The sequence below is a fragment of the Hevea brasiliensis genome, chromosome 7, assembly GCF_030052815.1.
Source record: "Hevea brasiliensis isolate MT/VB/25A 57/8 chromosome 7, ASM3005281v1, whole genome shotgun sequence".
Classification (NCBI taxonomy): domain Eukaryota; kingdom Viridiplantae; phylum Streptophyta; class Magnoliopsida; order Malpighiales; family Euphorbiaceae; genus Hevea; species Hevea brasiliensis.
The window spans coordinates 74,147,429-74,159,895 of NC_079499.1; the positions used below are offsets into that span (position 1 = coordinate 74,147,429).

The following is a 12,467-nucleotide window of genomic DNA, read 5'->3' on the forward strand; positions in this document are numbered from 1 at the left end:
ACATGCTTAAAATGAGCCCTGTCTACATGCATTACTGAGGAGGTGAGAATCTTGAACTCTTCTGACACTTCTGCAGATCTAGAGTCCAAAAATCTCAGTCGATAGTCTACTGGTTTTACCTTCAGTACCTACGCGAGGAAGCAATTCCATCGCGCTAAGCATTTCTGCTTAGTGGTGCAATAGTATAACAAGAAACAATATATACAAATAAAGAAAGGATAGACCATAATTTAAATATTGAATGATCAATTTGATTTACTGGAATGTTTCTAATAGTAACCATCTTATATACAAGTTTGTTCCTCTTTGGAAGTGCTAAATTTATAACCTTTCAGTAATACTATCCAGTATACAAATTATTCTAACTGTATTGTCTTTTAAGTTTATACGGTTCTGCAAATTATATTTTTGTTATGTTTCTATTGCTAATCTCTTTTACTCATTTCATTCAATACTAAATTTTATTGTAAAGAAACTTTATTATACTTAACTTAACTTAACTGCCTGAATTGAATAATGTTTTAATTGACTGCCCGTGTAGCCTATACACTGACCAGACTGGATAAATGGATATACTAGCACTGGGTACCTAGTACCTCGGAATATCACACCATCGGTCACAAAGTATCTCCCAGTGTGCAAACAGTGTGGCTAAAAATCCATATAATCAATCAGGCATTAAGCCGAGTATAATAACACAATCTGTATAGCCATAGGCTATTAAAATCATAGTATGACATAATAAGCCATAAACCACAATATGACGTAAAGCCATTTACAGAACAGCTGCCAGAATCCTATTGGCATGCCAACCTATCCAAACTTGTCACACCCTACCCCTCTGTAAGGCATAACATGATCCCGTAGTATACCTAATGAATTACCAACTTCGCCTACTGATAACCCATTAAATACACTACAAGGGATTTTCAAAAACTTTTCTTACTTCTTTTACAGTGGTGAGCACTATTTACAGGTGTTAAAAACCTTTTTGAACTGAGGTGAATTAACTAACACATTTAGACTATTAATAATTTCTGTAAAAAAATTTTGGTAGAGTGCCCTCCGTAATTTGGATAAAACAGTTCTTCAAAAACCTATAAAAAGCACTTCAATATTTTTCTCAATCTCAAACTCTAGCATAATTCAACACAAATCCACAATAATTTTTCAAAGACTGAGATACAAGAAATATAATATAATTTTTACAAATCCAAATAACTCATAATTTATTTTACAACTTTAATGTACAATTTTAATTTACAACTGCTTAAAACCAAGAACACTATATATATACAGTGAACATACATTACAATATAAAATGCAGAATATGGTATACTCAATATACCCAATGATTTCTCACTGAATGTACTAGCAGCCTAGTCTGCTGCCCTGTCAGTCTGTCTACCTGCGACAGCAATGAAAAGCTATCGCTGAGTAAAATTTACTCAGTGGTGCACAATAACAATTTGAAATGCGATATATAAATCTTTTATTGACAGTTCACAAATCAAATGATTCACAATTCCATTTCATAATTTACAAAATTCATTTAACACAAATTTGATCAAGTAATTGAATAATACCGTTTTGCAAATCAATAACACAATTCGATCAAATAACTGAATAATACCGTTTTGCAAATCAATAACACAATTCGATCAAATAACTGAATAATACAATGTTGCCAATCGATAACATAATTTAGGCCATGACACAATTTTTCCACACATGCCGTGTTGTACACCACGACAAGACACACTCACCCCAATAATCGAAATTAATGAGGGAGGAAGCTAGCTGAATAATGAGTACTCATCCACACTCACCTCAGACTGGGAAGTCAATGAGGGAGGAACATAATCACACTCACCCTGGTCGATAAGTCAAAGAGGGAGGAATATATCAACAGTATCATGCCAAATGTGAATCAAAACAATTTCAAATCACAATATTTCATACAAACCATAAATCACATTTTATCTCAAAATTTCCATTTGCAAAGTTGGCAATACAATAAGTTCCAAATAATATTCCCAAAACCAAAGTAATCAAAACTTATTCATAACTCATTTCTCTACATAAATTTACTAGTAAAAGCAGAGAATATAAAAGTATTGTGCACGGACACAATTTAAAACTATAATGTTGAATTAAAAATTTTTAAGTAGAAAATGAGAAGTCAAACTTATTGTGCACAAACACAATTTAAAATAATAACATAGAAATAATCATAATTTATTTCAATTGAAAAATTCAAAAGAAATACTTATTATGCACAAACCTCTGATAACTGTCTCTTGGCTCTGACTCAGTGTTTCCTTCCCCTCCCTGAGTCTTTGCTAACTGAGAAACACAATTTGAAGTGTTTCAGTACTCATTTAAACTGTCTCTAACGATAATGCTTGATAATTAATTCACTGAATTCATTTATTCGCTTAGTCAACCTACTATGTCGACCCTTGGTACATTCTAGGTAATTTAGGTTTTAATGTCATTAATATGTCACATTCGATAGTCTTTTAGGGTTGTTACATGTTACCAAATTCATTTCTGTGTATACTGCATTTTCTTGCGATTTGCTGGATTCCGGAATACTAGTTTGACCTAGCCAGACGACCTAGTTCCCTCAGTTTTTGGATTTCGGTCAAAACTACAAACTTGTAGATCTATGTCTTATGGAACGCGGGGAAAAATTTCAGGTCATTCTGAGTTATGTAGGCCAAGTTATGGTCATTTTACTATTGCTGGTCAAATTGCACCAAAATTGGTCATTTTAGGTCACTTTAGGTCATTTTAGGTTCGGCCAGTTTTTATACCCAAACTTGTGCAAGCTGTTTGACTTACTTATGGTCATTTCTGGGCTTTGGTGTCTTCATAAGACTTGTAGATATGGGTCTTAACTATTCATGGTTAAAATTTCAGGTCAATTGGACCTGTTTTGAGTGAGTTATAACCTAAACACTAACTGCTACCCAAATGGTCAATTTTCAGGCCTCATTTGCACTTAATCCGGATTTGGTCTTTTTTCAAGCTACCTTGCAGGCAGAATTTTAGCAAGCTTCCTTCATGAAAGTTGGCACATTTTGTGCCTAGTTTCACCTCCAATTGGTCTCATACCAATTGGAGCCACACTTAAAGTTATAGGCCTAAAATACAAACTGCCTTATTGCAATTCTTGCATACATATCAAACATCACTTTTAACACTCACTAAACTTAACATTCAAACTAATTCTGGTTGTACCATGACCTAAACATAATTCACAGCACATTATAGGTCATTTTGACAGCTTACAATTACATTCAATGTGCACCAACAATTGACAGCTTACAATTTTGACAGGCAGAATTTGCCCAATTCAATTTACAACAATTTAACTCCATAACCAAGCTCATTCACATGTCCAACCTTCACACCACTATACATACATTCAAACTGCCATAACAACCAACACATTTTAACATCATTATTCCATAAACCAAGCATGAATTCCAGCATTCTTCAAGAGTTAACAAACTGCCACAATGGTACACTTACATTCCATTACTTTCCAAGCTTTAAATCTCATTTTACATTTACATATACTAAGTATACATTACCCAAACAATTTTCTACACAATATACATTTAATTAATCATTTAATTCACCATTTACAAGCACAATTAAACTGCCTTCAAGGTGTTTCCATAGCTGCCAAAAGTGCACATTCCCATTCAACATCAAAACTCAAAAATTTCTCCATAATTCAAACACCCATAACACCCTTACAAACTTTAACAAAGCAACAATCAAAAACTCAAACTTACCTATGGATGAGACTTCTTAAATCTTCACCAAAACTTGGTCTTCTTGCTGCCAATCTACTGCCCAAGTGGTGTAGACTAACTTTGATGAAGGAAGGTAGAAGGAAAGAAGCTTGAATCTCATATGCATGGAGCTTCAACCATGCGTCAATGGAGTTTTTTGGGAGAAAATTTTCTGCTGGTTCTAAGGTTGAAGATGAAGATGTATATTCTACCCAAATGAAGCTTTAGTGGTCCACTTAAATGAGTTAGTGATCACTATGTAAGAATTAAATCATTATTTATTCTAAGGTTCCATTTTTCCACATTTAGCTCCTAATTTTTGCTATTTACATTAGGTACCACCAATTTAATTTTTCATGAAATTTTCCAAGTGTAATATTATTTATTTTTAATGGACATTTAGGTCAAAAGACAACTCGGGGTGTCAAATGACCACAATGCCCCTGTTCGGGTTGCATTCTCGATTTTTCGATAACACCGGGTTTTGTCCATTTTTCGATTTCTCGCTTTTCTTTGTACTAATTATTTAATTTTTCTTTGATATTTCTAATGATATTTCTACTTCAATTGATGTCTCTTTAACTCCTAAAAATATTTTTCAGGGTTCCCCGCGGTCCAGGGCTAGTCAACGGTCCACGCCGTGACTTCCCAGTGTGGTCACCCATCGCTAGGGTTCTCGGCTCGCTTAACTTAATTACATTTCTTTACTATTATTTTTCCTTTATTTTTCTTGTATTTTCTTTTCTTGTATTTCATTATTTAATGTCTCCTCACTCATATCGAAGTGTAGTTCTAGGCATTCTAGTTGTCCGGACAACACTGGTCACCTGAACAGTAGAACGCACTACCAAACTTAGGGGTGTTACAAAACTAATCAACTAGGAAAACTAGGGCATATTACAAGATTAAATATTTATTTCTTTATTTTTAGGGTTTACTAGTTATTATACAATTCACTGGTCAATGAAAATGTTGACCTTTTTAGATATCATGGATAAGTTGATTCTAGTATCAACATATCACAATTTACAATTCAATATGCTATCAATATAATGCAATTTACCCTTTTCGCAAGTTGGCATTCATTGCCAAATTACTTCAAACATCATTTTATGTAATTGTTAAATTCTCAATTTTTGTGTGCTAGATTGGTCTAGCTTAAAGTCCTATTTTTCTTGGTTTTTAGCTTCTGGTCAAAGAAGAAAAATTGTAGCTCTATGTCTTATTGCACTCTGGGCCAAATTTCAGGTCATTCTGAGTTGTATAGACCAAGATATGGTCAATTTACTAAAGCTGGACAGATTGCACCTTTAGTGCAAAATTTGGTCAATTTTAGGTCACTTTTAGTTTTGGCAGTTTTGGTACCCAAACTTGTGCAAGCTATTTGACTTGGTTCTTGCCATTTCTGGGCTTTGGTGTCTTCATAAGATTTGTAGCTCTATGTCTAATCTATCTATGGTAAAAATTTCAGGTCAATTAGACCTGTTTTGAGTGAGTTATGGTCATCCTAATGACTATTGTTGATATGGTAAAAAATCTGGGTTGCAAGGTTGCCATTCCGGATTCGGTCATTTTTTAAGGTCAGTTTCTAGGCAGAATTTTGCAACATTTCTACATGAAAGTTGGCTGATTTGGTGTCTAGTTTCACCCCCCATTAGCCTCATACCAATTGGGTTCACAGTTTTGCACTTATGACCTAATTTATGTGCTGCCAACATACACAACCTACATTTGAACATTACACTTCCAATTTTGAAAATCTTCCTCCTCACAATACTTCAACATTTAATCATGGCACTTCTATATATATTGTACACAATTCTAGCAAGCATTTTGCTTAGAACACTCAAGTTCTCAATGCGCAGAATACACCATTAATGTTTAATATTTACTTCAACCCAAATTTAATGTACATCAACACTTATATTACACATACACTTCTATGGCAATTACACAAACTGCCCACTATTCAACACCATCATATTTCAATAATAAATTTCATAAACTCACACATAAATTCATGATATTTAAGGCTGTAAAACCCCTAAGTTCGGTAGTGCGTTCTACTTTTCCAGTGACCAGTGTTGTCCTGACAGCTAGGATGCCTAGAACTACACTTTGATATGAGTGAGGAGACATAAAATAATGAAATACAAGAAAAGAAAATACAAGAAAAATAAAGGAAAAATAATAGCAAAGAAATGTAACCAAGTTAAGCGAGCCGAGAACCCTAGCGATGGGTGACTGCACCGGGAAGTCACGGCGTGGACTGTTGATTAGCCCTGGACCGCAGGGACTAGAAACTATTTTTAGGACTTAAATAGACACCTATTGAAGTAAATACCATTAGAAATATCAAAGAAAAATTAATTAATTAGTACAAATAAAATTGAGAAATAGAGAAAACGGACAAAACCCAGTGTTATCGAAAAATTGGGAATGCAACCCGAATAGGGGCATTGCGGTCATTTGACATCCCGAGTTGTCTTTTGACCTAAATGTCCATTAAAAATACATGATATTACACTTGGAAAATATAATGAAAAATTAAATTAGTGGTACATAATGTAAATAGCAAAAATGGGGAGTTAATTGTGGGAATAAGGAAAGTTAAGGTTAAACTAATATTAAATAATGGTTAGTGCTCCACTAACTTAGAATTATGGGACACTTAAGAGCTAAAATGGGCAGAAATGAGTTCATATTCAACCTCCTCTCAAACCAGCCGAATTTATCCTCCATGGGACTCCATGGCCACACCTTGTAGTCCTCCATGCATCCATGATCCAAGCTTCTAATGGTTATGGTTTCTTCATTAAAAGTGATCACCATACCTTGGGCAGTAGATAGGCAATAAGAAGACCAATTTTTGGAGAGGTTTTGAAGAATTTCCAAAGTGTTAAGTTTGTATTTTTGGGTTATTGCTTCATTAAAGTTAGTAGGAATGTTATGGGTACTTGAATTGTGGAAAGAATTTTGAGGTTTGATGTTTAAAGGGAGAGCTGTATTTTTGGCAGCCATGGAAACTCCTTGAGGACAGTTTATTCTTGCTTGTAAATGGTAGATTAAAGGGTTGATTAAATGTTTATGTGTGTAGGAATTAATTTGGGTGATGTATACTTAGTATATGTGAATGTGTACTTGAATTTGGAAGCTTGGAAATTAATGGACTGTAATGTATGAATCAGCAGCTTGGTTTGCTGCACCATAAAGATGTTATTTCATGTTTGGTTTATGGAATATTAATGTTGAATTGCGATAGTTGTTATGGCAGCTTGCGTATATGTATGATGGTTTGAGGTTGGACATGTAAATGAGGATGAATAAGTGATTAAATTATTGTAATTGAGTTTGACAAATTCTGCACTATATGGTGTATGTTGAATGTGATTATAAGCTGCCAAAATGATCAATAATATGTTGTAAAGTATGTTTAGGTTATGGTACAAACCAAAATTGGCATGAATGTAGAGTTTGGTAAATGCTAAAAGTGACCTTTGATTAGAAATGAAGGAAATGTAATAGGGCAGTGTGCATTTTGGCCTAGAACCTTAAGTGTGTGGTTCCAATTGGTATGAGACCAATTGGAAGTGAAACTAGGCACAAAATGTGCCAACTTTCATGAAGGAAGCTTGCCAAAATTCTGTTTGCAAGGTAGCTTGAAAAATGACCAAATCCGGATTAAGTGCAAATAAGGCCTGAAAATTGACCATTTGGGCAGCAGTTAGTGTTTAGGCCATAACTCACTCAAAACAGGTCCAATTGACCTGAAATTCTGACCATGAATAGTTAAGACCCATATCTACAAGTCTTATGAAGACACCAAAGCCCAGAAATGATCATAAGCAAGTCAAACAGCTTGCACAAGGTCGGGTCCAAAAACTGGCCGAACCAAAATTGACCTAAAATGACCTAAAGTGACCAATTTTGATGCAATTTGACCAGCAATAGTAAAATGACCATAACTTGGACTACATAACTCAGAATGACCTGAAATTTTGGCCCGCGTGCAATAAGACATAGATCTACAAGTTTGTAGTTTTAACCGAAACCCAAAAACGGAGAGAACTAGGTCGTCCGGCTAGGTCAAACTAGTATCCCGGAATCTAGCAAATTGCAAGAAAATGCAAGATACATGGAAATGAATTTGGTAACATGTACCAACCTTAAAAGACTATTGAATGTGACATATTAGTAACATTAAAACTGAATTTACCTAGAACGCATCGAGGGTCGACATATTAGGTTGACTAAGGAAATAATAGAATTTGATAAATTAATTATTGAACCTTATTCTTAGAGACAGTTTAAATGAGTACTGAAACACTTCAAATTGTATTTCTCAGTTAGCAAAGACTCAGGGAAGGGGAAGGAAACACTGAGTCAGAGCCAAGAGACAGTTATCAGAGGTTTGTGCATAACTAGTTTTTAACTAATTTTGTTCGAATATTTCATATGATTAAATGACATATTTTTTTTTTATGTATTATGTTTAACAAGCATTGGATTTAATTCAATGATTATTGAAAATTGTTATAGTATGTATGAATTTAGCTTTGTGAAATGGTATTTCCACAAGTATTAAGCATTGTTATGGATTGAATAAATTATGTTTTGGAAAATTGTGATAGAACATGTTTTGAATTGTGATGAGCATAAAAATTATTGGATATTAGAATTGAATTTGAATCGAATTATATTGTGATTTATGCTCACTAAAAGGATTGTGATATTATTTTATATCTCACTATAGATGCTTGACTAGGTTATTACCCGTCTCTCTCATTTGTTGAGAAGACAATGGAGTTAGTTGTGTTTTGATTGCCATGGTACGTGCAGAGGCTTAGATTTTCCTCTGATTTGAGGTTAGATCTAAGTTTATTTTATCGTTATGGCCCTTGCGGAAGATTCATTATTGTGATGGTACTGTGCACGATGATTCGACCTCCCCGACCATAGGGAGTTAGAATCACATCGAATATGGCCCTTTTGGATTAGTCTTGCATAGTTAGTGAGATAAAGAATGATTTTTGAGATACAACATGGTTTTTGAGATACAGAATGGCTTTTGAATGGTAAAGAATTGTGATTTCAATTATGATTTATGTATAATTGATTTTGTTGGAATTACCTAAATGGTTAGTTATGATTTGATAAATTGAATTTCATGATCGAAGTCATTTTATACAAATGATTCACATTATTGGCAATGAATATTTTGAGTTTTGGAATTTGATGAGTATTCAGATTTCTAAATTATTTACTGTAAATTTTGTCAATGTATATTGTACTATGTTTTAAATTATACTTGTGCACCACTGAGTTCACCACTCAGCGATAGCTTTGTATGCTGTCGCAGGTAAGAAGAGCATAGAGCAGTGAGTAAGTTTCTTTCAAGACACTTTCAGATCAGCTCCAGGTATATTATAGGTATACCCATGTAGATAGGTTTTGATGTATGCATGTAATAATATGTATGTAAATTATTTGAGCAGTTGTATAAAAAACTCTTGTAAAATATTTTGGTATGTAATTAAATGTAAATTATTATAAATGTAAGTTTGGGATTTCATCTATCTGAATAGTTTTGTAATATTAATTTTGAGTCTTGTAATCAATGAAATGTTTCTTTTATGAGGAGATTGATTTGATTATTGAGATTTGAATTATGAGTGCAAATGAAGTTATTGAAGTTGTATTTGAGAAAACATATTGGGAGCATTTTCTTTTGCAGGATTGAAGAACTGTTTTCTCAAATTACAGCCGGCACTTTGCCAAAATTTTGAAAAAATTTTATAACACCAGATTTTAATCGATGATTTAAATTTCACAAAAATTGTTTTTAAAATCCCTTGTAGTATATCTAATGGGTTATCGGTAGGCTAAGTACGGTAATTCATTAGGTGTACTACGGGATCATGTTACATCTTACGGGGGAGTAGGGTGTGACAAAGGCTGCCCAACATGGCAGTTTACTAAAGCATCAAAGCTCCACTTTTAAATCCTTAATTCAAATGTTCTAATTCAACAATTCACATTCAATCAATTTCTAGCACAAGTATTTTCATCAATCCAAGTGTAACCCTCATTTTCTTACTTATCAGCATCCCAAAAAAATCAATTAAATTCATGAGATAATTAATCTCACATGTTCTCATGGCTGCCCAAAATGAAGCAACAATATAAATCCCTATTTCAAAAGCTCAATCACAACTTACACATGAGACTAACTTACTAGCATCACAAATTACTTTAATCCACACTAATTCCCATCAAATACCATCAATTACATATAAGAATAATTCACATACCTTCCCTTTTCATGGTTGCCAAGAATTACACACACCAAATACTCACTCAATTCCTTAAATTTTTCAACCAAACTACTCACCATAATCTCAATACAAACTTTAATTAAGCAAGGGAAGAAAAACTAGCACTAACCTCAACTTGTGCTTGAAAAATCCTTGGAATTTCCTCTCCTTTTTGCTGCCTATATGTTGCCCATGGTGCAAGGATCATTTTTCATGAAGGGAGTTTGAAGAAATAATGGCTTAAAGGTAGGGAAATGGAGCTTGCTTCATGGACGTCCATGGAGGACACTTGAGAGCTTCAATTCGGCCATGGAACAGGAGTTTGATGAAAGTTATAAAGTGAGTGGGCAAATTCTGCTCCTTAGGTGTCTTTATATAGTACCACTTAGTGTCCACTAAGTAAAGTTTACTAATATAATAATTAAACTATGTAATATTTAAATTAAACCCCATATTTTCCCTAATTTTCATTACACATTTAATTTCCTCTTTCATGGGGTTCCCAAAATTTAATACTACTTATTTTTAATGGAAATTTAGGTCAAAAGGCAACTCTAGATGTAAAATGACTAAAATGCCCCTCTTCGAGTTAAATTCGTACTTTTTCGGTGCTACCAATTTACTCCTTGTACCGTCGATTTCTTAAATTTTTGTTTTTCATTTATACTAACGTATTAATTTTTCTTTGACATTTTCAATGTCAATTACACCTCAGTAGACCTTTAATTAAATATTTCCTCGAGTTCCCCACGGTCCAGGGCTAGTCAACGGTCATCACCGTAACTTTCCAGTGTGGTCACCCATCGCTACGGGTTTGGCTCGTTTAACCTAGTTTCATTTTCTCTCTTTTATTTTTCTTTAATTTTTCTTCTATTTTATTTTTATTTATTTCATCATTTTATGCATGTTTACTATCACCGAAGTGTAGTTCTAGACATTCTGACTTTTCGAGACAGACATTAGCCGTCAGAACAGTAGAACTTACAAACTACAAAAATAAGGATGTTACAATGAGGGATAAATGATAGCTACTTTGCAAGTAAAGCCCATGTTGATTGATCAAATAAAAGTAGCAACTCAAAGTGATGAAAATTATCAGAAGTTAATAGAAGAAGCTGGGGATGGCAAGAAACTAGACCTTTTAGTGAATGATGATGGCTTACTACTATACAAGGGTAGAATGTGCATTCCAAATGACGTGAAATTGAGGCAAGTCATTATGAAAGAAGCACATAATTCTCCATTTGACATACACCCTGGTGGAACAGAAATATATAGAATTGTTAAAGAGCACTATTGGTGGATGGTTACGAAGAAAGACATAGCTGAGCATGTGGCCAAATGCCTAACTTATTAGCAAGTAAAGGCAGAACACCAAGTGCCGGCTGGTTTGTTACAGCCATTGCCAATTCCCGAATGGAAATGGGAATGAATCACTATGGATTTTGTGATGGGACTTCTACAGACACAGAAGAGTCAAGATACAATATGGGTCATTGTGAATAGATGGACCAAGTTTGCACACTTTCTGCCAGTGAGGATGGACTATAGCCCAGAGAAATTGGCTAAACTATACATTGATGAGATAGTGAGACTTCATGGAGTACCGATATCTATTGTGTCAGATAGAGATCCAAGGTTCACTTCTAGATTCTGGGGTAGTTTCCAAAAAGTCCTAAGAACTAGATTGAACTTCAGCACTGCATTCCATCCACAGACAGATGGCCAATCTAAGAGGGTAATCTAGATTTTGGTGGATATGCTTCGGGCTTTTGTGATTGAATTTGAAGGTAGTTGGGATACATACTTGCCCTTGATTTAATTTGCCTACAACAACAATTATCAGTTAAGCATTGGGATGCCTCCCTACAAAGCTTTGTATGGCAGGAAGTACAGAATTCCCTTATGTTGGGATAAAGTGGGTGAAAGGAAATTGATTGGCTCAAAAATTGTTCAACAAACTGAGAAGAAGATTAAGCTTATAAGGGATAGACTCAAAGCTGCTTTAGATCATCAAAAGTCCTACATTGACTTGAAGATAAGAGATATTGAGTATGCAGTGGGTGATAAGGTATTCTTCAAAGTTTCCCCTTGGAAAAAGATAATGAGATTAGGCAGAAAAGGGAAGCTGAGTCCTCGCTTCATTGGGCCGTATGACGTTCTGGAGAGAGTGGGTCCATTGGCATACAGATTGGTATTGCTCCCAGAATTAGAAAGGATTCATAATGTTTTTCATGTATCTATGTTGAGGAGGTATAGATCAGACACCCCCCCCCCTCACATTCTACCAGTAGAAGAGATTGAAGTGAATCCAGACCTCACATATGAGGAAGAGCCCATAGAG

At 34.4% G+C, this 12,467-nt stretch overlaps 1 protein-coding gene across 1 annotated transcript; it reads left to right on the forward strand.

The window, feature by feature from the left end:
- The first annotated feature begins 11,144 nt into the window (after positions 1 to 11,144).
- On the forward strand, positions 11,145 to 11,917 carry LOC131181372 (uncharacterized). The gene is made up of 3 exons (XM_058149418.1): positions 11,145 to 11,429; positions 11,589 to 11,761; positions 11,914 to 11,917. Exons 1-3 carry the CDS (start codon positions 11,145 to 11,147, stop codon positions 11,915 to 11,917), a joined length of 462 nt encoding a protein of 153 aa, XP_058005401.1.
- The last annotated feature ends 550 nt before the right edge of the window (positions 11,918 to 12,467 follow it).

What these genes read in the sequence shown, in the direction of transcription:
- LOC131181372 (XM_058149418.1), top strand. Translation starts at nt 11,145, where the DNA reads ATGATAGCTACTTTGCAAGTAAAGCCCATGTTGATTGATCAAATAAAA. An exon ending in AAGAGCACTATTGGTGGATG is followed by an intron (nt 11,430 to 11,588) that starts GTTACGAAGAAA and finishes GGACTTCTACAG; the next exon opens with ACACAGAAGAGTCAAGATAC.